We start from the raw sequence: 26,262 nt of genomic DNA, 5'->3' as shown, positions 1-26,262 counted from the left end.
GAGGGTTACGATGAGATCCCAAAGTCCCTACAGTTATATGGATATTATAAGAACTACATCAAAGTTATATACATATACTTTGGGATCGGTGTTTGTTGTTGGACATTCCCTGAATTAAAAAAACAATTATTAGAATTCGTGTACCCCTTGTATTTTTATAAGGAACTAGATAAACAATATGAGAAAACCGTAATTTGCGTGTCTTAGAAAACCACATATAATAACACCACGTATTATAACCACTTATAATACGTAATATAAATAGGTTGACTAACACAAGGTAAATATTGCATATTTGGATAATACAAGCATATTTATTACAGATAAATTTCTTAATGATGTAGATAAGTTAAAGACTTAAAGATGACATTCACAGATTGTGTATTATTTTTATTCATATTCTGCGGGCTGCGCGGTTGAAAATAATTTGATAAGTGATTATTTACTGATTAAGATTTATTTAATAATTGCTTTTATAATTTTTACCTTGCATATTTCTAAAGCTCTCTAATTGTTAATTCCAGCTACTAAATTAATGTAGAAGTTAGATCCAAAAGTTTTTAAACTATGAATCATTCATTTTATCAATGTTATTTTTCTTGTACAGATTTATAGTATATAGGCAAAATATTAAATAACTAATTCGGATACAATGGACTTTCCAAGAAGAAATAATGTAGAAGAACAACGATGTGTAATCGGACTACAAGACTTACAAATATCGAACAAAGACGAAAATGAAACTGAGCAGGCGCACAGTGCAACGACATCTAACTTAGCGGCGCAGACAAAAAACAGGCCCGTGGGCGCGATTGAGAGTTTTACCTTAGATAGTAATCCAAATAATCGTCAAGATTACAGTTTTTATGAGCGTTCTAACGTAATAGCAGCTTCTAAATACGCCACACCTAAGCGCGTCGAAACTATTGCTTCAATAAACAAACGCGATATCAATGCCACTGCCTTACCGCCCAGCCCTACGCGCTCAATAGATTCAATATCACAAAGGTCTTTAAGTTACCAAACTGAAGACTTATACGAAATACCGGGTAATACGAATGCGTCGTATCCGCCCCCTGTGTATGAAAATATAGACTATTACGGTGATCAACAGTTACCTCCACCCCCATTCTATCATCAACTATACCAACAGGCACCACCTTTGGTCCCTGAAAGCTACTACGACACCAGATATAGTAAGGCACAGCCTCAAGTACCAGTAAACACAAAACCAAAACCAGTTGTCTATGAGAACATGCTTTGTTCTGATAATGAAAAAAAAACTGAGTTTAAAACACAGGCAAATCCAAACCAACACTTTATGCAACAGAGCTCAACTCCAGGGCCTCAAGTTCCAAATACTAATCTGAATAAAAATATATTAAGTGATAAATCTAAGCTAGATAAAATCCCACCCCCTCCTCCATATAACTCATCCCAGGATACTTCATGTGGTGACTATACTATAATGAAATCTGCTCCTCCAAAATATACAGACGTGAGTTCACTATTAAAAACTGACAACAAACTGACTAGTATTGAAGAGAAGGTTACAAGTGTTAAGCCTTCAAGTGCAATTTATGCTTCAATTGCACCTAGTGCTCAAAGACCAAAAGCAAACATAGCTACTGAAGTCCAAACAGCTGTGCCTGCTCCAAAATTTTTCCACCCAAAGCCATTGTTAGGTAATGGACTTGGAAAAATTAAACCTACGGTGGCAAATGGGTATAACCTAAATTTAAAAATGCAAGCTGGTAGGATGCAAATTGTTGATGATACAAATGGTTCTGACTATGTTTGCATGACTGGTGGAACATCAGCATCAGCTGTAGCTGCAGCAAGTAGAGACAATGTATCTTTATCAGAATCTGTGGGATCTAGAAATCTAACATCAACAAGAACATCTCTATGTTCACCTGCCCAATCTCCAGCACCAAGTCCAACACCCAGCTCTATGTCACAAGTATCAGGTGGATCAAGAGGCTCTGGGGGAAGAGGAAAGAGCTTGCTTCCATACAGCATAACACCTCCCCGCCCTCAAGGCCCCAGTGAAGCTCAGCGAAAAATAGAAGAAATGACCCGGCAACTAGAAGAGGAAATGGAAAGACAAGATGAAGAAGGAGAGTACTTTGGTAAGCTTTTCAGTAATATTTTTATGTAAAATACACTTTTTGTGTCAGAAAAGACATTGTGAATAAGTAAATCTATCTGTAACTTAGTGTATAATTATTAATTATAAATATGCTTCAGGTATTTGTCACACATGCGGCACTGGAGTAACAGGAGCTGGTCAAGCATGCCAGGCAATGGGTAATTTGTATCACACAAACTGTTTCATCTGTTGTTCATGTGGACGGGCTCTTAGAGGAAAAGCATTTTATAATGTTCATGGAAAAGTATATTGCGAGGAAGACTATTTGGTAAGTTTTTTAAATATTTTACTTTAACAAGACTTATTAAAAGTTTATTTAAAATCATAGAACAAATAAAATTCAAAATAAAAGATTGGATATTTTATTATTAATATAAGAGTGAGATGTTTCTGAGATTGAATAACTTTTTTTTATAAATACATAAGGGGTAAACATCCAGGCAAAGAGCATTTTATCAATCTCATATGCCTCAGTCAGTATTCACAAAAATATATTATTCAAACTTTATGGCACATAATAGAAATAAATAAATACATGCATCGTGAATTGAATTTTGCCAATAAATAGAATAACTTTTTCTTTTATATATTTCAGTATTCTGGTTTTCAACAAACTGCTGAAAAATGTGCTATTTGCGGCCATCTTATAATGGAAATGGTATGTTTGCACTTAATATGATTTATTAACACTTAAAACAAATAGTTATTGAGTATGTTTTTTAATTATACCACTTTAATCCAGAGTTTATTCAATACTATGCCTGAAACTAGATTGCATCCAGTCAATTATAAAGTAACACAAATTTAAAAGATTTTGTCTTATTAAATTCAAAACTTTCACTGTGTTATTAATTAGAAATATTTATTTACATTTAGCATTACTGTTCTCTGAATTACATTCATTTTGTCCTGTTCAGTGAATTTATGACAGGACATAAGCAGCTTTGTATAATTTCTACAAACAGGGTTTTTGTAACTTTACAAATGAATAATAAAAAACTTTACTGTAGAAACCTAAAAGTTTTTAGTACATTAAGTTTTCTAGTCATTTAGTTTAAAAATATATATATTATGAGTTAATATGGTTTTTAATGATTGACTATATTAGTCTATTTTATATTGAATTGAATAAGCTTCTATGTAACAAATTGTCCTTAATTTCAGATATTACAAGCTATGGGAAAATCATATCACCCAGGGTGCTTCCGATGTTGTGTCTGCAATGAGTGCCTTGATGGAGTTCCATTTACAGTTGATGTTGACAATAAGATATACTGTGTCAATGATTATCATCGAATGTTTGCACCCAAGTGTGCCAGCTGTGGAAAAGGTCTTACTCTAATAATAAATCACTTTTTATATTTAACAAAATACAAAAACTTAGTACCAAGGGGAAATTATACTAATTCTATTTTAAGTCTAACCTAATTCACTAGAATGGATTGTTATCATAAGTAAGTGTCCAAAAACACTACTCGTCTCTATTAAAGAGAAGACACACTGTTCTTGTGTTTGAAATTCACGAAACAAACCAGAAAATAGTCAGGTGTTGAAATGCGCAAATGATTTTAATGGTTAGAACCGCACTCCTAACCAATATCAAGCACAATCAATTGAATATATTAGCAAATTTTTTTTTAAATATTTTGATTGGTTTTTCCAGGCATAACACCTGTTGAGGGCACAGATGAAACAGTCAGAGTGGTTTCAATGGACAGGGACTTCCATGTTGATTGCTATATGTGCTGTGTGTGCGGTATGCAGCTGACAGATGAACCCGATAAACGATGCTACCCATTAGCAGGTAATTTTTTACTCAACTTTTACTTCATAAAGAATTTAAACATGATAATTTTAATATTTTCAAAAATATAGCTAATTTTATCTTTAAATAATTAAAGTGATGAATATGATAAAGATAAGTACGAAGTCGCAAATATCAAAGGTTTACAGTCTATCTATATACCAAAGTTAGGCAGATAGAGACTATTTCGTTTATTACATATTTTGCTGGTGATTAGTAAGTGGCCACCCACAATTATTGTTGTTTCGTCGGTATTCGAACTCGGGAACAGATTACATGCCTTGTTTGTTTAAGCAGTTTATTTATATATGGTGGAAATACGCTGATTTACTCATAATGATTATTGTGAGTTCTTAGACAGGGAAGAGACAACTGAAGAATATTTTTTTCTGCTTGACTCATTATTTAGACTTAAGAGTTTCAGGTATATACTTATATATATATATGTTTAGGCGCACAATTTATATCCAGAAAAAAAGTTATATTTGCAAAACAAAAATATTTTCTTGTATCTTACTTTTATTATATTCCCTGTTTTCTAAAGATAAATCTTTTGTTAAATGTCCATTTTATTGTAGGTAAACTTATGTGTCGGGCTTGCCATTTGTCGACGATCGGTGCCGCATCAGGACCTGGAATGGCGCCAGCGCCTCATCTTTCACCAGCTTCCTACCAATATATGGGCTAAAATGGTGATAAAATTAAAAAGTGCAAAAAGAAACTACCAATGCTGCTGCTTGTGAATAACGGCTTAAACGAAAACTCCGCAATGAGTTTGACAACAACAAAATATACATTTCATGTTCCATAACCCAAATATAAAACAAGGGTGGCATTACAAATGAAGATTTTGTGAAACTTCTTGAAAATATAGGTATAAAAATGGAGAAATTTTATTATGTAAGACAAGATAAGGTATTATCTAATTGATAAATAATTTAGTAATAATAATAAATAATTTTATTTGTGGCATAGGGCTACATTATAGTACAGATTTCTGAATGTGTTAAGTTATTGCTTTGTATAGAAAGTATGAGTATAAAATTCTGTATATTATGAGTATGCAACTGTAAAAGAAGCACTTTGGAATTGAAAGAAAAGGGATAAATAGTATATTATTGTCTTGCTCATTTTAATGTAGCTATAGGAACCAGCATAATGTTTAAGGTGGATAATTCTTCCTATGAAAATTTTATTGTAATTGCCATAAATTACATTTATGATGAAATTTTCACTGTTGAGAAATTGCTGAGATTAAATATTTATAATAAGTACAAGCATGCAAGGTTTTACATTCTACAATTAGTGACAGGAGATTGAAACTGTCAAAATTCAGTTTAATTAAGTGTAATTTATAATCTCAAAATGAATAGTGATTTTGTTAACTTAAGATATTTGCCTACAGTGCTTTGTGATATCAATAGGTTACATATTAACCCCTATGAGCCCTTTAAATGGGCAGTAAATTTGCATTTATTAGAGATGTTGCTGACAAATATAACACTGACATATTATTTACATTGTGCTTGGTGAAATGTCTGAACACATTATGTAATATTATTTTTAAGATATCTGTAATTGGACTGACACTTGTAATGAAGTAAATTTTGTCTTAAGCGAAGCAGCTTTATAATACTATTATGTAATAAAGTATAAACTTGTACCATTTTAAGAAATTGAATTGGACAAGAAAATTAGACATACAAAGTAAACAGGGTTAATTTATTGTAATGGTACAAATGAAACAAATACAAAGTTACAAGTATTAACTCCTTAAAATTTTATACATTTGTAATTTTTAATTAACATTTGGCAGCACATCTGCATATCTGTTTTTATTTTGCCATTCTGAAACATTCCAAATAAGTGCTGTCTCAGTACTTAATTATTTCAATAATATGTGTAAATTTCGGTAATACAATTGAATGGATTAAGTTATTATGTAAGTCTTAACAGCATTCTAAATTTATTGAAGTAATAAATACATCCAGTAATTTGATGTTTTATTAAAAAAACACTAAACAAGTACTGGCTACGCCATAAATACAATAATATGTATAATAATAACAAATATTTATTTAAAAAACTATTACATTTTCTTAATCTTGTTTTTCATATTACGCATTTCTGTTTTATATCTTCGCATTTCATCAATAACATGACTTTGTTTTTCTTTAATTTGTATTTGATAATGTTGCTTGCTCTCATTGAATTTATCTTGAATATTATCTTTTTTTTCCTGAAGCATCTCTTTAATTCTCTCACGGGAAGGTACTGGTTTAATCCATCCAATACTTGTTAATTTCTTAATTGCATATGTTGTTCCACCTGATGTAACATGTGTATTATAATATAATTTATGACTTCAACTTAACTCTTAGCTCTACTTCTAGTTCTCACTATGTAGTAAAAAAATTATAAAAGGAGATAGTAAAGATAAATTTAATAGTCTTTCTTTTTAATTAGAAATGAAAAAATAGTATCATTGCGATCATTAACATTATTTCATGAATTAATTGCTTTTAGTACATTTCCTTAATATAAAAATCTATAAATATTCAAACAATCAATTAAACAGTTAAAATACCACTTAAAAATATGTTACATATAAGCTATGATTCAACATTACCTAAAGTTGCAGCATATCTTAGAGGTGTTGCGGCTTTATAAAGTGCAAATGTGAAGGCAAAATATCCAGCTCCTGATTGTTTTAGTGGCTCCATTAGTTTTTCACTTACGCCAAGTGATTCTAATAGGCTTACCACATCAACACCACTGTAATAATAATTACAGTTATATTTCATCATATTTTATTTATCAAATGATTCATATAAATAAAATTTGACTTTCATTTATCAACACAGTAATATTAATTAGGGGTTTAGTGCTTGTCCTGTTGTTTCTAGGTCCATTTCAGCCAATATCAACATCAATATAACAATAACTATTTTCATATTTAATTACCTTCTGACTGCATAGTAGAATCCACCAAACCAAACAGCTGATGTAGCCATATGAACTGGTACTAGAACATACCAATAATCTCTATACATTTGCTTAAACCGCTGTATTAGACCAGATTTCTTGTCCTGATCAGGTTGAGATGGTTTTATCCCATCATTGCTTTGTGTGGAGCTAGGCCTCAGGGGTGTCCATAATAGCTTTAATTCTTTTTCAAATAAAGGCTGCTGGAGAATACTATTTTGATAACAAATTCCACTAGATAAGGCCCTTAAGGAAAATTGCGTTTTTATACTCCACTGTACCGGTTTGGTTATGTTAAACACATAACGTTGATTTCTACATAAAATTCTAATTGACAAAGCCATAGTTGAAATACCGAACAATATATTTAATGTGTACACATTTTTATTAAAAGTATGATGTTATTGTATCACGAAAAATTACAATGTTTTTGATAAATTAAATTTGCTGTAACTGACACTGTCATTTTTATAAATGACAATTAACTCATAATTTTCTGGATTTCACAATAACTACAGACTGTTTCAATTTTCTTCCGCTTACGAGCAACTACTTACTGATAAAAAGTTTAATGGAAGAGACGATGAAATATATCTTATTCATGGCGACATAAAACCACAATGAAAGTGAACCATTTAGACTAAATAACCTTGAATAAATTATTTAGGAGGGCGGATGTAAATAGTCAGGTTATGCATCAACATCCTTGTGGTTCATGGATCATTTTATAAAGCGGTAGTCAAATGCTGCGATTTTTCCTCGCCGCTTGTGAATTTTGTCAACAAGTGTATCGACTGTCGGTAATTATGTCGTTAGTTTCATATTATATTTCTTTAATTATCATACATCAAAAGAAACTTGAATATTTGTACTTTATGATTATGATAATATTTTATAGTTTTAAATGCTAAATTGAGTTTGATTTCAACTTTAAAATATTGTTGTCACGGGCATCTAATTATTATAAAATGTATTTTAATCTATATCCGTTAAGCTATTCTCTAGTATTTATTTCATAGTTGTAGTTATTAAATTCCAACAGATATAATGGTTTTTGTTGCGATGTATCGGGCGCGGTGCGCGCGGTTATAGGCCGCGCGAGTAGCTGTACAGGTGAGATGTAAACTGTCGTGCGGCCCGTACAATAGAGTGGGTATGAGGAATGCGTGCAGTAAAAAGATACTGGGTACACTTTCGGTGTTCTAATGTAAAACTTAGGAGTCATATTTCATGACTAGAACTGGGCCATTTACAATAAAACTTTTTCATCGAGAAATAAATACAGGTCTTCCGTGGTAAACGTCTTGTTTGGAAATGGTTGACATCATAAAGCCTCGGAGGTTAAGAGTGCGTTGCAAACGAGACACGGATTATTAGTTGGCTATTAACTGCTGTCGCGCGTTGTATTTTTTAGATACCAAATTGAATAAAATACAGAATTACCTACTTACAAAAATCTTATCAATGTTTATTTAAATTATCTAAAAATACTTATTTTATTTTAATTTAATTATTACTCTGACTTCTGAATTTTAATAACTAAACCTTAAAACCAAGTTTTGAATGGGATTTTCATTTCATTTCAATTGTTAGTGTTTATTTTATATAATAAAAATTAAAAACTGTAAACCAAACTTTACCTTAATTTAATTTTCATTTAATAGGCGTTGGTATCGATATAACTAGGCGATATTTCTATAAGAGTATATATATAGTATCGGCAAAGGGCGTATGGATGCATCCCGGGTAATTTAATTTAATGTTAATTAAATTAAATCCACTACCACATTTTGGACAATAGATAATTTTGTTTGACGTTTTTCATGTAATTGTGTCGCAGGAATTGCCAACTATATAGTATGTTGATTTAGGGGGTCAACGACATGCTAAGGGACCAAGTGAGATTTGAACAATTAATATAAAACGTCATGATAAAAGTTAAAAAAAATGCATAGTTTTGGCATTTATAATTCATATATTTATTCAATGTTAAAGAAAGTTATGAACTAAATATCACCTAATTTCAAAAAATTAGTAAAAGCTGGGGTTACGGGTTTAAGGTTGGGACATGCTCCGATCGCCCAGAAATATGGAGATTCAGTCGCATAATTTCTTATGGAAGCTTCGAGAGAAGGCTTTATGCCACTCCCAATCGAAGGCTTTCGCTATGTCCATACTAACCTCTAGCGCCTCCTCCTTGGACTCAATTGCCTCTGCCCATCTATGTGTAAGGTATACAAGAAGGTCACCAGCCGAACGACCACGACGAAAGCCGTACTGAGAGTCGCTTATCAGGTAGTAGCCCTCTAGATACCTCAGGAGCTGGCAATTAACAATGATTCCACATTATTTTGGAGAATAAGGAGGTTATAGCTATTGGGCGATATTTGGACGGATCAGAGCGATCGCCTTTTTTAGGGATCGGATGTATCGAAGGAAAAGGCGTGTTAAGACCTGAGCCGAACATTTGCTCTAAATCAAATGCTTTCAATCAAATGTTCCAACGATGTAGGTAATTTACATAACTCTCGTGTAAATGAGACTCAGCTCTCAAAGCAATGATGATGTATGAACATTCAGATTTTCCTCCTTCGGGGATATTAAATTTCAATATCGCTAGTGCCATTATGCCAATGATGCTTGCAGTTACATTGTTTACCAACATTTATTCCAGGCTTTGAGAAATATCTTTTGACTCTGTAAGGAATTTGAATTGACGAGAAAAATTACTTAATCAAATAATGAATACAATTATGTAATTAAGATTTCATACATTAATTTTCTTCTGGAACTGCGAATTCTCGTATCGGATGAGGTTACTCGTAAATATCCTTAAAGTATCTACCTAAAATTGAATTTCAGAAAAAAAAACTTCATCTCTGTTTTTATGACATATTAATAGTTTTACAAAACCAAACATCTATATACAGACTTAAACAAATTTAAATAAAAAACTTTGTGGGAATAATTTTCCAATCAACTTAGTGCAATTGAACGTCATCATCGCAGCTATTACCCTTTTGTCCATTAAGTTTAATCTCACTGGTGTTGGTACTCGATAAGCTAATAACAATAATAATATAAAGCCTTAAAATTTATTTATAATTATATTAATACACAATTACAAACTAAAAATATATCTAATAACTAACCTTAAAATTTAATTATTAAAAAATATTATTAAAAGGAGTCCCTTTAGGCAAGGTTCCGAAGATACTAGCAGCGTTCCCTCTTTGAATAGCTAGACTAATTCTTTGTGCGAGGTGGCTGCCAGCTCTTCGATCTCCTGTGATGTCGACTAACCTTTTTGATAATTCCCTAAAAAGCTTTAATGCGCTAGGACCCCACGGACCAAGGGTCTCGACACCGAGACCCTAACTAATAACTATGCCTTGACGTTAACAGCAGCCACTTTTGAAGATAATTAAAATGTTGGAGGCTCGACGCGGCTGCGGCCTGCCACAACGATCTTATAATTGTATTGTCACTGGTAAGTGATATTACCTTATACTTTAATCAGCTGCAGTATCCATTGTATAATCAGCCATATTTTGTTAATATATAGTTCAATTTATTCGCATAACAATTATGTTTAGTCAGGTGTCACGATTAAATATATTATTTAATATTCCACAAGGAACGCAAAAACTGTTTATTAACACAACATTCTTACAATTTTATTTAAATCTTATAATTAAGTAAATGAATTTTTTTTTCAAAAGTCTGTAGATTTACAAAAATAACATAAACATTTATAATATTTTTATTAAATACAATAACAGTATAATTTAATGTGGGAGTCACTGACACAGTGGCTTTGGTTTCCGTATAAGTTGAGACGACTGGCAGTTCCAATTACCGTCCAAGATTGGCCGTCATGTCGTATTGTGACCTCAAATACGGCATTACTCGGATTTGTTCGAATAACAATCATAAATTCTCTCCAACTTATTTCGTTCTTTTCTTTAATTCCAGCTTCCATTTCAGTTGCATCTAGAATTTCTGCTAATTCTAACTTAGCACACATTTCGTAATTATTTAGAAGCTTGTTAAGTTCTTCCATAATTCTGGCTGCTGCTTCCACTGCTAAGGAGTTTGTTATCGATATCTTTCGCCCACGATGGCATGTACACCAATGGTCATCAATGTCAGCAATTGAACACGTTCGATTTGATGGAATAGGTAGGAAAAGGCTTATATTACGATCATTCCAATATGTCTCTTTTTTTCGTAATTGAATACTTGAATTTTCAATAACCTTTAAATCTACGAGGTCATTTAGAGTTGAATGTATGTTAAATGGTGTGGTCAGTCGCCGGCTATTTAACTTCAGGTTGTCATACGCTTCACGGTATTTATCTTTAAATGATGGTGGCACTATAATATGAACAAATGGAAGACGCTCTTCCAGTCGGCCTTGTTTCGTGGCTCGTATGTTACCCCATCTAATACCGTGATCGCTTACAAGAAATATAAAAGTATTATCTAATACCTTAAGAGCATCTAAACGCTTAAAGAAGGTTTCATAATAGTGGTCCATGACCATTGGGTAATTTAAGTAGTCATGACTCATTGTTATTTCCCAGAAAAACCCAAATAATTTTGATGTCCTCAGTTTTATTAGAAGGTGTTCAATGTAATCTAATAATACGGTGTAAAAATATTTATTATTCATACATAAATAGCAATTAAAATCTTTGTTATTGCCAACGTTTTTTTCAGCTTCATTAATAAAGGTATGAACATAGTAATCTGTTGGTGACCTTATAAATCCATCTTTCAAGTAATTAAATGTTCCTAGATTCGAACTGTCTTCAGCTAGAGCTGTATAGAACCCGGCTTGCTTATACCACTCCCAAACGAAGGGGCAACTATCAAAATAAGAAACTTTTGGATTCGGAACACAGGTTTTCTTTAATTCGGACTCTCTGATACCCATCAGCATTGGTATTAGATTTGGAAATGTATTATCCCCTACTTTGTTGTATCCCAATAATTCAACTGCTTTCTTGTATTTTAAGAAATTTAAAGTTTTCGGCATTGTACGGTAAAAATTAAGTCTCGAAACAGCATCGATTCCAATTACAACAACGTTGTAATCTGTATTATTTTTATAGGTATCCACTATGTTATTTGATAATTCTTTATCGATAGCAAATAAGAAGAATTGTTCAAAAACCATCCTTTCACCCTCATAACATATAACGTTGACAAATTCATCACGTGCTTCTATAACATCCGTAAATGTTTGACATTTTCTATACTCTACTCGATTATCTAAATTAGACGAACTCACATCATTCACTAATACAGGACGAAAAAACGATCTATAGCAGCATTTTATTTTATGCCTTCCAGTAACGTTATAAAATTTTGCGTTTTCAGGTTTTATCCAAATATGAGTTAGATTGCTGTCGAGGAACGGTGTCTTTTCGTTTGGGCAGGGCTTGACAGTGTCTGGATAGTTTATGAATTTTCGTATACTGGGGTCTAGAGGATGTAAAGCTGCGATACTGCATCCTTTTGTTCTTATTGTAAACTGTTCTTGTGCTCTGTCTTCGTATGAGAATGCTTGCGAATCAAAATTAAGATGTTCGTATGTAAATTTTTGGTTTGAAAGTATAAAAATGGTCGTCCCGCTGACTAAGGCAAATAGAAACAAATATCGGAGGCGCGCGGGCGCTACTCCTAAAATTCCGTTGCCGAGAACAACTCGGTTCATACTGAAACAATACAAAATACTAAGCGCTTAACATAATGTAAGTGTAAAATCAAATTAGTGATGGATAACATTTATCAATGATATCGTAGATATACTTACCTACGCTATCAATGATTCAGTATGAATTTTAATGGTATTTTAATTCTTAGAAGAGGTAGTTTTATAATTAAATTGAATTGTTTTCCTAATGTCTCACTGTTCTAGTTTCATTAAGTTTCAAGGTTACATACTTTAAAACTTAATTTAAATTAAAACAATTATTTACGCATATTTCAAAATGGGAATCGAAACTGTCTTAGTTTATCTGAAATGCTGTTAAAAAATATTAATTTTAAAGTGCTCATCTTATTTTCTCGTGAAATTATTAGTGCATTATTTATCATTACAATTTGAAATTAAGATTTGATTAATAAGTTATTCATGTATGTTTCAATACCTTGAAAAGTCCCTTTTTTATTTATATTTATCCCTTATTTTATTATTATATATTAGGAAATAAATTTCTACTTAGAAACTGCCATTTAATCTTCAATATTACCTATAATTTAACATACTTACATCATCGCCGTGACTGTTACTCGAAAATTGTGGACAATTCTTTGTATCTAAAGGTCATTTTGATCTTCCACACTCATATGGTTAAAAACTAATTCGGTACACTTCTAAAAACAAAAGAATTGCTCAAAAATACCATGCATAGTTTCGGTTGTTTTAACTTTACGTCTAAATTAGACCGATGACTTCCAGTTATTGAATATTGTAGGGTTTTTTCTATATTTTTCCTGGCTCTTATCATAAACTTATTCAACAAATATTGAAACGTGTTAATTAGGATTAATTTTGGCAATTATTACTTAGCTGTCATATGTACGTAATATATACGAGAACTCGTCATATGAGCAACATTTTATAGTATTACTTTTTGACTGTGATTTTCATAAGAAATTCCCATGTATTATTTGAATATTAAGGTAACGAAGGCTTTTTAACCTATAAACAAAGCCACGCCACATTTGCATAACGTTTTATTGACAAATGTTGCAAGTTGAAAGAATCGATTCCATTTTAAAACTTAACGAACAAATAAATATAAATTATGAACTTCAGCGAGAGATGCGAAGCATTCTATTGGCCATTATTGGTTTACAAAACTGCGTTTAACATTGATATGAAAACGGTTATAGCGAGCGGGTAAAACATATACATATATTCCGAATAAGCTATTTATTACTTATTGGTAGGATAGACATTATTTTTGCGTTTCACGACTGTCAGATAGCGCTATTCGTCATGAAACGCGAAGTATCTTATTCGGAACTTATCTTTCGAATAATTTATGTGTTGCATAGCTATTTGGCACTTTATCCATACATTGTGAAACAGGCCCTAAATGTTACGATAAAATACCTTGTGACATATTAAACAAACAATAATAATTATTTAACTAATGTATACAAATATTGTAAATTCTATTTTAAAATAGTAAGTGCGGAGTTTCTTGCCCATTCTTCTCCACACGAAGCTACCTTTTGGAAGGGGCAACTATAATCATCTTTATATTTTATTAAACGTTTAAAAGTGTCATTTTAGGTGATCTAGTTGGAATAAATTATTTGATTGATTGATTGATTGACATAGGAGGTTGATTCAGACATCACCTCATTTAAGTAGCAAAACCTGCCCTGTTACGACATGACTTATATAACCCTACCATTACCTGTAGCATGTAAACTTATAAAATTAACTTCTTAGTAAGCTTTTTAAACGATGAGCAACGTTTGATTTATCTTGTTTTGCTTATGCGTGAGAAGGAAAATCAGAAATAAGGGATGTAAGAAATTGAAAATCAAGCCTTTGTAAGTAAGAGTAAACTTTCTGTTGATTTTATTAGTCATACAACAAATATTGTCTTTATTTAAACTCTATTGAAAAACCTACACTTATAAAGATTGATGTTAAAATATTAAACAAAAATTAAGTTTTAAGTTTGATAAGATCGATCCTACATTTCAACATTATTTTAGTATGCTTAGAGGGAAAGATAGTATAATCAATTCCATAACCGATGAACTACAAGCTTCTAGTGAACAATTAGGCAAACATTAAAATAAACATTTATAACACGGCAACATTAATTTACGTCGAGTATACTAGTTATACATCATAATAGTTTAAGATAATCACAACATACTTACTAGGCTACTGTCTAAATATATCTTATCACAGATTATGTTTGAGGCTACGTAATTAGGCGTTCAACTATTAACATTATAGCTGACAATAACAATACAGTTTTAATTGATAATTATGTTCACAATTGCTCTGCTCCCCATATAAATTAAGTCGACTAACTGTACCAGTTAGTGACCAATCGTTTTCGTTCTGTCGGATAGTGGCTTCAAACACAGCGTCACTAGGAGACACACGCACTACAATGAGAAATTCCCGCCAACCGACCTCTTTTTCATTAGGGGTGCCAACTATCATTTCTGTAACTTCCATTATCTCCTTGACAAAGAGCTTTGCACACTTTGAATTTTTGCTTATTAATCTATTCAGGTATGTGATCAAATAATCGGCAGCCTGGCGACCTTCAGCACAATTTGTCGAAAGCTTAATTCCTTTATTACAAGTGCACCAGTGGTCCTCAATTCCTGCTTCTTTGCATGTGCGATTATCAGGTATAGATAAGAAAAGGCTTACACTTCTATCTTTACTATATTGAGATGAACTTCTTAACTGGATATTGTTATCAGTTATTGATTCTAAGTGGACTAAATCTATTAGAGTCGCGTGTATGTCAAACGGTGTGGTTAGACGATGGCTATTTAAATACATGTTCTTGTATGCTTCTCGGTAGTTTTCTCGAAATGAGGGCGGTAGTAAAATATGAATAAATGGTAAGCGCTCCTCCAACCGTCCCTGCTTAGTAAACCGGATGTCGCCCCATCTTATACCGTGATCACTCAACAGAATTATTACGGTATTTTCCAAAGTACCGGAATCGTCAAGTGAAATTAGAAATTCTTCGTAGCTATCATCCATTAACATTGGATAATTTAAATAATCATGACTCATTGTTACTTCCCAAAAAAGACCAAAAACCTTCATTGACTTCAAAGCATTCGTTAAGTTCTCAATATACTCAAGGAGAACATTATAAAAGAATACATTTCCCATACAAATATAAGAGTTGAAATCTCTATTATTACCTGAATATTTCTCCGCTTCATGCATAAATGTATGTAGATAATAATCTACAGGACTTTGGATGAATCCAAATTTTTCAAAATTAAATGTTCCCAAGCTTGCACTATCTTCACCGAACGCTGTATAGTATCCTGCATCTTTATAAGCATTCCATATAAAAGGGCAGTTATCAAACGTTGATTTAGTATTTGGCCAACATGTGTTTTTTAAATCTTGTTCTCGTATGCCTAGAAGCATGGGAACTAGATTTGGGAAAGTGTTATCACCTACTTTATTGTATCCTAGCAACTCAATTGCTCCTCTCTTTTTCAGAAATGCTAACGTCCTAGGCATAGTTCTATGAAAATTAAGTCTAGAAATAGCATCAATACCCATCACGATTACATTGTAAAATTCCTGTTCTTCATTTAAATCTTCCCTTACGTTGAGTAGCGGTTTCTTTGGCGTGAAAGCAAAAAATTGTTCGTAAATCGTAGTGTATTCGTAGACACAAGACACTTTGACGAATTCATTGGTGACTTCGATGAAGCTGGTGAACTCAATGCAGTCATTATACTTGACTCTGTCATCAATATCGGCGGATGATATGTCGTCGATCACAAGCGGCCGATAGAAAGATTTATAGCAACAAGTAATATTCTTACTATCACTCAAGTTAAAGTACCGTAAGTTCTTATGATTAATCCAAATGTGAGTTCTATTGTTTTCTAAGAACGATGTGTTGAAGTTTTCACATTGTTTTATATGCTTTGGTCTCTCTATGAACTTTTTAACATTGTCATCAAATGGCTGCAGTTTAGGTATTGTGCATCCTTCAGTTTTTATTGTGAAACTGCCGTCGGATTGAGAGAAGTTTACAGTATATGGTTTAAAAGAAGCTCTTGCATAGTTTTCATTCATAAATAATATAAGGGGATTATTACTGAGCAGAAATAGAAAAAATGTAGTTCCGATTACTAGCACAAATCCAATGACATATCGGAAGCGAATGGTTATCTTCCTGGCGTGATCGGAATGATGTTTAATAATCACCATTCTGAAAAGAGATAATGTTGTTTTAATGTATTTAGTGGAAAAATATTGGTTTGAACAAATTTATGTTGGAAAATATTTAGATTAAACAAAAAAACTTACCTACATGATCATTGCATCTTGATACCACAATCTTAGGGGTTAACGTAACACAGGTTGCATGTTATCAATACACAATTTGAAAAAATCAACGTGTGAATTAATTAATATCATATTGGGAGCTCTCGTACACAATATACAAAAGATTAAGTTTATTATTGTTTAGAAGTCAACTCTCCGCGAGAGCCTTGCCCTATCTGAGTGGACCAGAAGCTGGGAGCATGCGCAATGACAAAGTACACCCGTCTGTACCATGCACATTATATCAAAATTTGTTAAATAACAAATATCTAAAAGGCATCTAGCCCTATTAAAGTATGCACATTTTTTTTCGTTTCAGTATTTTACAGCCCCTTAAATTCCACGCGCTTTGCAAGAAAAATAAAATAATAAATTGTATTTTGAAGTCACGTAAGGATTAAAGTTAATCACGAGATATTCTACGGCACGAAGTCTGCAAGTGAGGGTGTGACATGTTATGTGCATTGTGCAGCATGCAATTGATAAGAAAATATAGAAAAATTTACATAATACTCAAAGGTTAGGAGGACATGCAACCGAGTTGAATTTGAAACTATGTATTTTTCACATACTTTTTTGAATTTAATATAGAAAAATAATAAATCCCGAAGATTTTGAACCGAAATTAAATCGTATGTGTACCCAGTTCATAAGTGCGTACATTATGTTACATGTAGAAAAAAAATATATTTTAGTACTTTTTTTAATGACACCATATTAAAAGAGCTCTGTCTTGTTCTCTTCTACATTCATTTATTTTTTAAATCATTAAAAGTTGTGTGGTTCAGGTGGTTCTCTAAGTCATGATGATCATTTTTCTTATATAAAAAGCACAATGCCATCTTTGCCTGATATATCGTCGATTTTTCGATCTAACACTTGCCGATTTCACGATGTTATCCTTTCATGCGTCCAAGCCCAAATAACAGTATAGTTTTTAGATTGAGAACCAAGAATTTGGAAACCTTGTATGAGGTTTGCCGAGTGCCGACATAACTGATTTTATATTATTACTTACTTTTATTTCCAATTTTAGACCCATGCGTGATTCTAGCGCACTTACAATGCTAACACTCCTAGCATAACAAACATTTTTGTTACTAATTACAGCTTATCGGATTGTTAGTGAAATAATTGTATTGATACGAAAACATTGTGCCATTGTAAAACGAATTTGTGGTTCGATTTTTTATGGTAACATCTTATGTAATTAAGAATACATAGTGTGAAAATAGAGAGACTCTGAATATGTAAGTAAATGATGAATATAGCCGTGCTAATTGATTATAATTTTATTAAAAGAAAAGTTTTCAACTGATACTTTAAGAGGTATAATAGACGTTAATAAAGGAAATCACATAAAACGTGACACTAAGTCTAGATTGACTTTTTTGATTGAAGTGTTTTTGATGTCAGCAATCCCTATTTAGGGTATACGAGAAAAAATTCCGTGATTTTTAATTTATGTCCCCAAACAGTTAGTGTTTCGCCAAAAATCGAACCCAATACCTCTGACATATACGGTAAGTAGACTACTAAGCCACGCTGGTATACAAGCATATTAAATAGATATATTGGTAATTTAAATGTGTAATGTTAAAAAAAAGTTCATACATATTGTATTTTGTCTTGTAGTAAGCCATTTAAACAAAATCAATTACCAAATTGCCTAGATATGCTGTTATTATATATTCGGTGAATGTTGATATCATTTTAGCCAACCCTCGTGAATGTAAATTTATTGCAGTTGTCGAAATGGGGGAGTTACGCGCATGCGCCGAAAGCCTCGTATGTCAGCTTCATGAGGGGAACTTCCTGAATTATTTTAGTAAGCTTGTTAAAGGTTTTTCACAAACAACTTGTGGGTTACAAGATATGAATGAGGACCACGTCGTTTTCCCTCGAGGTAAGTGATTTTTCTTGTAAGGATATTTGCGCAAAATCGATATTTTAATAACATAACCTAATGCTGATGTTCTGAGCCCTACGCACCGCTTGTATTAGCTACCATAGTAGCTGTCTGATGAAATATAATTGCAACGACATAGCAATTATCTGCTAGATACATAAACAAACATGTTACATGCTCACGGTTACATTCTTTCATATTATTTCTATAGGAAAGGTATCAATATTTTATGTTTCGCTTCTAAGCTATCAATTTTATTAAATCCTTGTTGAAAAGGTCGTTTCTAATACTCTTTAGCATATTTATTATTGTTAAAATTATATTTGACGTTTTCAGGTCTTGACCCTGCTGTTCCTGACGCTAATACCATGGCCAGGGCCCTCGGTTTTCAAAATAACATGTTCTCGTGACAACTCCAAAATCGTAAGGAAAATTATACAAAGCAAATGGCTACCGGTGTTAGAAAGATTTCAGGTATGGTAATAAAGACATATAATATAATCTAGGAGACATTAATTATGTATTAATGTTACTTAAAGTACGTGAAACATATAATTATTATTTGGGTGGAAGGGCTAATGCTTAAAACATTATATGTTAGGAAATAAGCGGTGTCTGAACATCCATAATAAGGACGTAAAGTTAATCATTGCAGCGTTAGGCGCTTAGTGTGCGGGAGGCACTAAAATCTACACTATACATACTAAGTAAATAAATTAAATAAATTCTGACGCTTCAGCCAAGACCCCTATGTATTCTAATTAGTAGTTACTTTTAAATATTTTGCAGGTAAAATTACCTCTAGAGTGTCCATTCCACCCCGCACGAGATATATTCGCGCCACAACATGCTGCAAAGTTGCAGCACCGTTCTTCTCAATGGACCTGTGCATTTTGCGGCAAATCCTTTTACGAGGAGCGACACCTTGACGCTCACTTTGACCAACGACATAAGACCCAAATAAATAAGGCAAGCAATTTTAAATAACTTCTTTCTGATGTGCATGGCATGCGTAAAAATCACAAAATGTAGGTAAATAATAAAGATGATTTTGTTTATCAGTGGATAGTTATCTATGTAAATATATTTTTTTTTAAATTTCAAGTCATGGCCAAGTTTTAAATTGTCAAACATAAATAAACGAAAACTTTATTTTTCATAAATAATTTTATTTAATTTTACCTATCTATCATTTGAATCTACCATGAATTGTTTAAGCAATGAAAAGTTACTCGTATATCAAGTAATATCTATTGTTTATTAGCTAGGTAGGTAAGAAATTTATTTATCTTAAAATTGTAGGCTGAAGATGCAGTATGTCTAGCAGACTATTGTGATATAATGCGGTGTCAAGTACTCATTGCACACGGCCTTATGAGTGACGGAATCTTACCCAGCACTGACGTAGAAGTGTGGCAGGATTTAGAGTCAGCGAGAAAAGCTCTCGCGCCGGCGGCTACTAGAAGTGTCGCTAAGGTACCCATTCGACGTCGGCAAAGGCCGAGGCCTCCCCCATTACCGGTGCCTGACTGTCCTCGGATCGAACCTGATAGTGAGGAAATAGGTCTGTATTATGATCACAAATATTATATAGAGATAAGTAGTTGCTTGCAATGAAGAAAAATCTACACAACCGCAAAAGTTATTTCATATAAGAGCGAAAACTGCGGGAGCTGATACAACTTTCTGAAGCATTTCACTGGCCGGTGTAGTAAACTGATAGGAGTTAAAGTCAACAATACTGTTAGATATTCATGTATCAACGATATAACGTTAACAGCTAATTTGGTCACCTACATATTAAAATCCAATTTGTGATATTATAATCCACAACATACCTACTGCTCACGCTGATCCGAGGTGAGCACCAACTCATTAGAAGATTTTAAACTAAAAGTTTGATCAGGTCTCGATAGAAAATCATTCGAAAAACATTGTGTTTAATTGTGTCCCTGATTTTTGACTATTTACAATGAAAATTACAATTATAATTTGGTTACACAGATATGCATTATACTTTTGATAAAAACAGTATTTTTTATTTTTAAAGAAATAATAGACAACGGAGAAAAGAAAAGAGAAGAAAGCGACGGTGATACGAATCAAACGGCGGAACTTTGTGATGCTGACACAGTGGAGTCTTCGTTGCCACCTGACAGCAGGCAGAAGAGGCTCGCTGACCTGCAAGCAGAAAGAGCTGCCTGCGATCCTAATAAACTTCAGAGGTTAAAGGTATAATTGAAAACATCTTTATATTAAAGAAAACTATACACATTTACGCAATGTAAACGTACAAATATACCATAATTATTTTTTAAATTAAATTTTAGAACTGAAACTAAAATGTCAAACGTTTCCAAAAAGTTCCAAATTCAAACGTGTGTGCCAGGCACAGAAGGCTAATTATCTTATTACCTATTAGAATAAAAAAACATGTGATCACGAAACAAATACAGAATTCTGAGACCCAAACCATACAAACATACAAAGTTTAGCGCCATTGGTTTTTTGTAATTATCCGTATAGTTTTGGTGTGCTTACTAAGATTATTTGGATCATATGGCCCAGTTTGTTGCTAACGTTTTCTTTTTAATTTAAATTCAAAATTTATTTATTCATGTACGTAACAATGTACACTTATGAACGTCAACAAAAAGAAATATTAAATGAATTTAATTTTACATTTACTGCCAGTTATTACCCCGTTTAGATTAGATTTACACCGCTAAAGTTTAAATATTAATTATTAATTACTTTTATTAGACAAAAACAAATAAAACCCAATAGGTACATAAAATATTTTATGAACCCATATCAATCATATAAATGTATTTACCTAAAATATCTAAATAGAACAATAAACTAAAAATAAAATAGTCTTATTAAATATATATATAATATAGTATAGCAAAATATAATACATATAATATAATGTATAAATATGATATATAAATTTATATATAATATAATAAATAATGTATAAATATAAAAAGTAATTAATATAAACCTGTTATATCAGGCTATGCCATCAATGCCACATCTAGTAATAAGTCCGTTGTGGTTGACAGTGGTTGACCGTTTCAAGTCTGTTGTGTCTACCTGCATTTTTGTTACTGTATTTGTTTTGTGAATTTTTGTATAGGTACCTTCTATGCGTTCTAATAACAATTATTTAGTCTTGTAATGTTTTTCTCAGTAAGCGAATTTTTTAATTCATATGAGAAATAAAGTTATTCTAACCGTATTAATAATGATTAAAAGATATTCCTATTCTATTAATTAACAAGTCCTGTTTTGTTCGTACCGAGTTTAAACATTATATATTTCAGGTGCGCTGTGAAAAAGTTGTTCATTCGTGCATTGCAACACTTCTTCTACACCTCACTCAGCCACAATTTACTGAACTCGAAGGTAAATGTATTATTTTAATTGATTTGAAACTGTCATAACTTATCACAATTTGGTTAACATTATAGTACCTGGATGGCCGAGCTTTGCTCGGTATTTTTATTTTTTTATAAATTGTGTTTTTTGGAAATTATACTTAAGTACGAATTACATACTAATAAAAGGATGAAATATGAACAATATAGAATATATATGCTGGAATAGCTTTAGTGTTGTTGTGTCGTTAAAGCAATTTAAACAAAAAATAGTATTATTATTCGCCGATAGATGTCAGGAAGATAAATTTTTCAGTTTAAATTGGGACTACTAAAACACCACCTTTCTGTTATTTTCTATCATTTATTCCTATTTCTATCGATTTATCGCCCCCGAAACTCCCCGTATACTAAATTTCATTAAAATCGTTGGAGCCGATCCCGAGATTCCAATTATATATATATATATATATAAATATATGTATATACAAGAATTGCTCGTTTAAAGATATAAGATAAGATAAGATTGTATGTGCGTAAAAGGCACGTGTCTCAGCTTTACTTTATTTTACTTAATAATAAAAATTATTAAGTTTAAGCTAATGCTCTCATTGTCAATATTTACTACACTTGTATTTTTAGTTATCAATATTATAAACTTTATTTATCAAATGACAAACCAATTTAGCTACTTCATTTAATCTATGGCACGACAAAACTCTACGCCTAATACATATAGAGAATCTTACTTTCTACATTACTGATCTATACAATACATAATATATCTATATGGGGTAAAATTCAGTGTAGAACTGAGAGTCAGATTCACATTATAAAAACATCGTTTACAGAAGAGATGCAACGAGCAGTCTGTTGGTACCTTAGTTGCGACCGGTACTGGGAAGATACGACACCTGCCGCCAGGGCTTTCCCCTGGCCTCTATTAATTGCCCTGGCCACAGGCCTTGCACTCGCTCTTTGTATGTGCTACTACATCATTTGGATTGTGTTTGAGTAAGTATTATGAAGTCACTATATACGTGGTCTAAATACACGACAGTCATACAGTCATACTGACTTATTCTTTTCTGTATTCTGTGTAATTTAGTTATCAGATAGATTAGTAGATAAGAAATATAACTTTTATACGAACTGGCTAGTCTATGTCTTCCACTATTTAATCAAAGATACTTATGATTTTATCGAATAATTATAATTTTCTTCGATTCTCCATTGACAACATGTAAAGTACATACTTTCGTATGTATGAAGCCCTTTTTTGAAACGACATTGGAGAAAAGTAGACCTTAGATATTTTTGTAAACGCTCAAGTCGTTACATATGTGTTTCATAATGTGGCCTCAAAATAACTGTATTATATTGAAACTGCACACAAGACTATTATACAATGATGTTTAATTTGTTTTGAATATATGGATATGAATCTAAAATTTTTTATTGTTATATTTTTCTGGCATTTTTAAAAATGCATGTTTACTAATGTCAAAAAATAAAAAGATACAAAGTTTTTAAATCCGTTCCATATTATTTCTTTGTTAATCATGACCGTGAGAGCCGCGCAAAATATGTTCCATAAATCATTTTCATTTTATATCTATATACACATATTCCATACATAATTTGAATAATAATAACTGAAGTTGGACACACCAAAATATATCTTATTTCCGGCACATATAATGCAAAGCTGTTTACTTAAAAACGATCAATCCTTTTGGCCCAAAAGTTGCGAAAAATTTATTTATTTATTTATTATAAATATATATAAATCTCTGTAACCACATCGGATATGCTTTCAGTTCTGAAGAGGGAAGTATAGCGGGCAGCGCGTCCGTTTCCATGACAACGCACTCGTCGCCAACGCGTGGCGAGCGCCTTGGCGCCGAAGACGCCATGCTCGACGAAGATCACGACGACCATTACATATTTGTTAGTTATCCACCAGAACTAAAGCGGAGATTACTTGAAAGGTATGCTCAGAATATTACGCTGATAATTCTCTGTCCTTTTATTCGACAAAGTCGTGTCGATTAAAAATGTAGAGATATGAGATTTTTTAGTAATGACAAATGAAAAAAGCGACTACAATAAATTGAGGTCAAATGTAGATTCTTTTAAAAAAACATGCATTTTTTCATTTCATAAAGGACACGGCAGGACATATAAAGCTAAAGTCTGTTTGGATGTCTTGTTTTTAATTCTTAAATGTTTGAATTTTTAGTAGTGAGAATTAAAGACTAAGAGAATTTGCTTTAGGTAGTGCCTTTTCTCTATTAAATTTAATTAGTTTAATGTAACTGTTTTTTCTATTAGACAAGTATTGAAAATATATTTGCGAACATTTTCTCACGACTTAAGTGCATAGTTCATTATTGTGTTCCTAACTAGCGGAATAAGTTTCTTAATGCAACTTTTTACTTATAAAGTAGTACTCAAGTAGAGGTTGAGTGTGATACAGGATGGAATTTTTATCACCATTTGGAGGTATATAAATAACCTAATGTCAAACAAAAATGAGGAAAAATGTCTTATCAAAATTATATTCACTAGGTCACTTTCTAAATATTTCCTCGTTAGGGTTTAAAAGATCCATCGTGTATATAATAAATAACCTAATATAATTTATTTGTTTTAGCTGCTACAATAGAACGACTCGTCTTTGAAAACCAACGTATCCAACGTCGTGCATGATTCTTTTTAGTTTAGATTAGAAAAAGACAGTCTGAAAGATCAAATATAAATCAATTTAATCATATTCTGTGCCTTCAATTACTTTTCAATTTATCATTTAAGTGATAATGGTTTCGACGAATTCGAATTTGACATATTTATAACATTAAAATTCATGTTATGATAAAACGTAATGCTAGATTATCGCACGCGATTTTTATGTTTGTTAATATCACAACAATATGCAATAATTTTTTTTTAAATTAATTGTAAAGAAATATAAACATTCATTATGAATAAAACACATAATAAAGTTTTAAACATAAAGTAGTTTTTACGGTTAAATTCTAACATAAATATTCAATATCATCTATCAAGTTAGTATTAATTTATATTGTTGTTATTTTATAAAAAAGCGTAATATTTAGATTTTCTGGTGTCCTTATCCAATATTTGGTTTTGTGCTTTAGAAATCATTATTTTTTTCCATTCATTTTTTTTAACAAAAAAAATCTTTAACAGATATATAAACTACATTATATGCATATACGTGGCTGTCATTCGCTAATCATGACTGTTGAAAGGTCGAGTTATGTAAATTATGAGATAAATTCACGTTTATGTACGTAAAAAAAATTGTTTAAGTAACCCTGCGTAAACATTTATTAAAGAACGCGTGCGATAATCAATATAAACATGATTGTAAATGGGATCAAACAAGGAACAGAAGATGATTAACACAAATCGCTCGCACAATAGTAACTTCTAACTAATATTTCAATCAAAACTTAAGTTTAGTGTTTGTAAATTTTTATTTAGACGTAGTTTGCTTAAAACGGTGCCTATTGTAAATTTTTAAGGAAACGACAGTTGTAGTGTAGGCAATTTTATTAGAAATATTGTTAATAATGCTTTATCCGTATCTAAATAATGTTTTTTGATAAAAAATCAGTTACAATTTGGTTCAAACTATTTAAACAATTGTGACTGTATAACATTTCACTTTTGACGTACCTACGCAAACATACATTGATGTTTTTATTCGAAATTGAAATTTACCTGAAGTTGGAACATTTTATATTTTGTGTATAAAACTTTGATAAGTTTGCTAATGTACCTGATAAATGTTTTAAGTCATTACGAAAGTAGTTGTAAATTTATTTAGCTTTGTATCAGCGTAGAAACATACAATATGTCAAAAACGTATTGTATTACGAGAATTATACTTAGTTTCTCTAATCCTATAGGCTATAA

General features: G+C 31.8%; 5 protein-coding genes across 6 annotated transcripts; 2 read left to right on the top strand and 3 right to left on the bottom strand.

Annotated features, from left to right (window-relative positions):
- The first annotated feature begins 428 nt into the window (after positions 1-428).
- On the top strand, positions 429-5,499 carry LOC111001602 (LIM domain-containing protein jub). The gene is made up of 6 exons (XM_022271538.2): positions 429-2,132; positions 2,251-2,420; positions 2,748-2,810; positions 3,317-3,482; positions 3,816-3,956; positions 4,535-5,499. Exons 1-6 carry the CDS (start codon positions 653-655, stop codon positions 4,642-4,644), a joined length of 2,130 nt encoding a protein of 709 aa, XP_022127230.2. The 5' UTR covers positions 429-652; the 3' UTR covers positions 4,645-5,499.
- Positions 5,500-5,758: 259 nt separating this feature from the next.
- Positions 5,759-7,403, bottom strand: LOC111001613 (uncharacterized protein C18orf19 homolog A). The gene is made up of 3 exons (XM_022271549.2): positions 6,921-7,403; positions 6,586-6,731; positions 5,759-6,284 (listed from the first exon to the last, which is right to left on the bottom strand). The coding sequence occupies exons 1-3, from the start codon at positions 7,283-7,285 to the stop codon at positions 6,046-6,048; spliced, it is 750 nt and encodes a 249-aa protein (XP_022127241.2). The 5' UTR covers positions 7,286-7,403; the 3' UTR covers positions 5,759-6,045.
- A 3,285-nt stretch (positions 7,404-10,688) lies between these two features.
- LOC111001940 lies at positions 10,689-13,541 on the bottom strand. Its single transcript, XM_022272018.2, has 2 exons — positions 13,222-13,541; positions 10,689-12,664 (listed from the first exon to the last, which is right to left on the bottom strand). Exons 1-2 carry the CDS (start codon positions 13,224-13,226, stop codon positions 10,708-10,710), a joined length of 1,962 nt encoding a protein of 653 aa, XP_022127710.2. The 5' UTR covers positions 13,227-13,541; the 3' UTR covers positions 10,689-10,707.
- A 727-nt stretch (positions 13,542-14,268) lies between these two features.
- Positions 14,269-17,200, bottom strand: LOC111002284. Of its 2 annotated transcripts, none has more exons than XM_022272434.2 (2): positions 17,008-17,200; positions 14,269-16,909 (listed from the first exon to the last, which is right to left on the bottom strand). In XM_022272434.2, exon 2 carries the CDS (start codon positions 16,906-16,908, stop codon positions 14,932-14,934), a length of 1,977 nt encoding a protein of 658 aa, XP_022128126.2. In that variant the 5' UTR covers position 16,909; positions 17,008-17,200; the 3' UTR covers positions 14,269-14,931. The 2 variants fall into 2 exon arrangements, with proteins under 2 accessions (XP_022128126.2, XP_045486541.1); XM_045630585.1 differs by having other exon boundaries at positions 17,012-17,200.
- Positions 17,201-18,790: 1,590 nt separating this feature from the next.
- LOC111002294 lies at positions 18,791-25,141 on the top strand. Its single transcript, XM_022272445.2, has 9 exons — positions 18,791-18,931; positions 19,271-19,408; positions 19,724-19,903; positions 20,237-20,498; positions 20,985-21,166; positions 22,264-22,345; positions 23,169-23,331; positions 24,138-24,308; positions 24,974-25,141. The coding sequence occupies exons 1-9, from the start codon at positions 18,905-18,907 to the stop codon at positions 24,999-25,001; spliced, it is 1,233 nt and encodes a 410-aa protein (XP_022128137.2). The 5' UTR covers positions 18,791-18,904; the 3' UTR covers positions 25,002-25,141.
- The last annotated feature ends 1,121 nt before the right edge of the window (positions 25,142-26,262 follow it).

The sequence above is a fragment of the Pieris rapae genome, chromosome 12 (assembly GCF_905147795.1).
Source record: "Pieris rapae chromosome 12, ilPieRapa1.1, whole genome shotgun sequence".
Classification (NCBI taxonomy): Eukaryota; Metazoa; Arthropoda; class Insecta; order Lepidoptera; family Pieridae; genus Pieris; species Pieris rapae.
The sequence above is the reverse complement of the archived record's forward strand: the minus strand, read 5'-3'. Positions and strand labels throughout refer to the sequence as shown.

Coding starts and splice junctions, on each gene's coding strand:
- LOC111001602 (XM_022271538.2), top strand. CDS start 653: ATGGACTTTCCAAGAAGAAATAATGTAGAAGAACAACGATGTGTAATC. Junction 2,421..2,747: donor ATTGCGAGGAAGACTATTTG/GTAAGTTTTTTA, acceptor TATATATTTCAG/TATTCTGGTTTTCAACAAAC. Junction 3,483..3,815: donor GTGTGCCAGCTGTGGAAAAG/GTCTTACTCTAA, acceptor TGGTTTTTCCAG/GCATAACACCTGTTGAGGGC.
- LOC111001613 (XM_022271549.2), bottom strand. CDS start 7,285: ATGGCTTTGTCAATTAGAATTTTATGTAGAAATCAACGTTATGTGTTT. Junction 6,732..6,920: donor TTCTACTATGCAGTCAGAAG/GTAATTAAATAT, acceptor TTATTATTACAG/TGGTGTTGATGTGGTAAGCC. Junction 6,285..6,585: donor AAGATATGCTGCAACTTTAG/GTAATGTTGAAT, acceptor ATGTTACATCAG/GTGGAACAACATATGCAATT.
- LOC111002294 (XM_022272445.2), top strand. CDS start 18,905: ATGAGGACCACGTCGTTTTCCCTCGAG. Junction 23,332..24,137: donor ATCATTTGGATTGTGTTTGA/GTAAGTATTATG, acceptor ATATGCTTTCAG/TTCTGAAGAGGGAAGTATAG. Junction 24,309..24,973: donor AAGCGGAGATTACTTGAAAG/GTATGCTCAGAA, acceptor TATTTGTTTTAG/CTGCTACAATAGAACGACTC.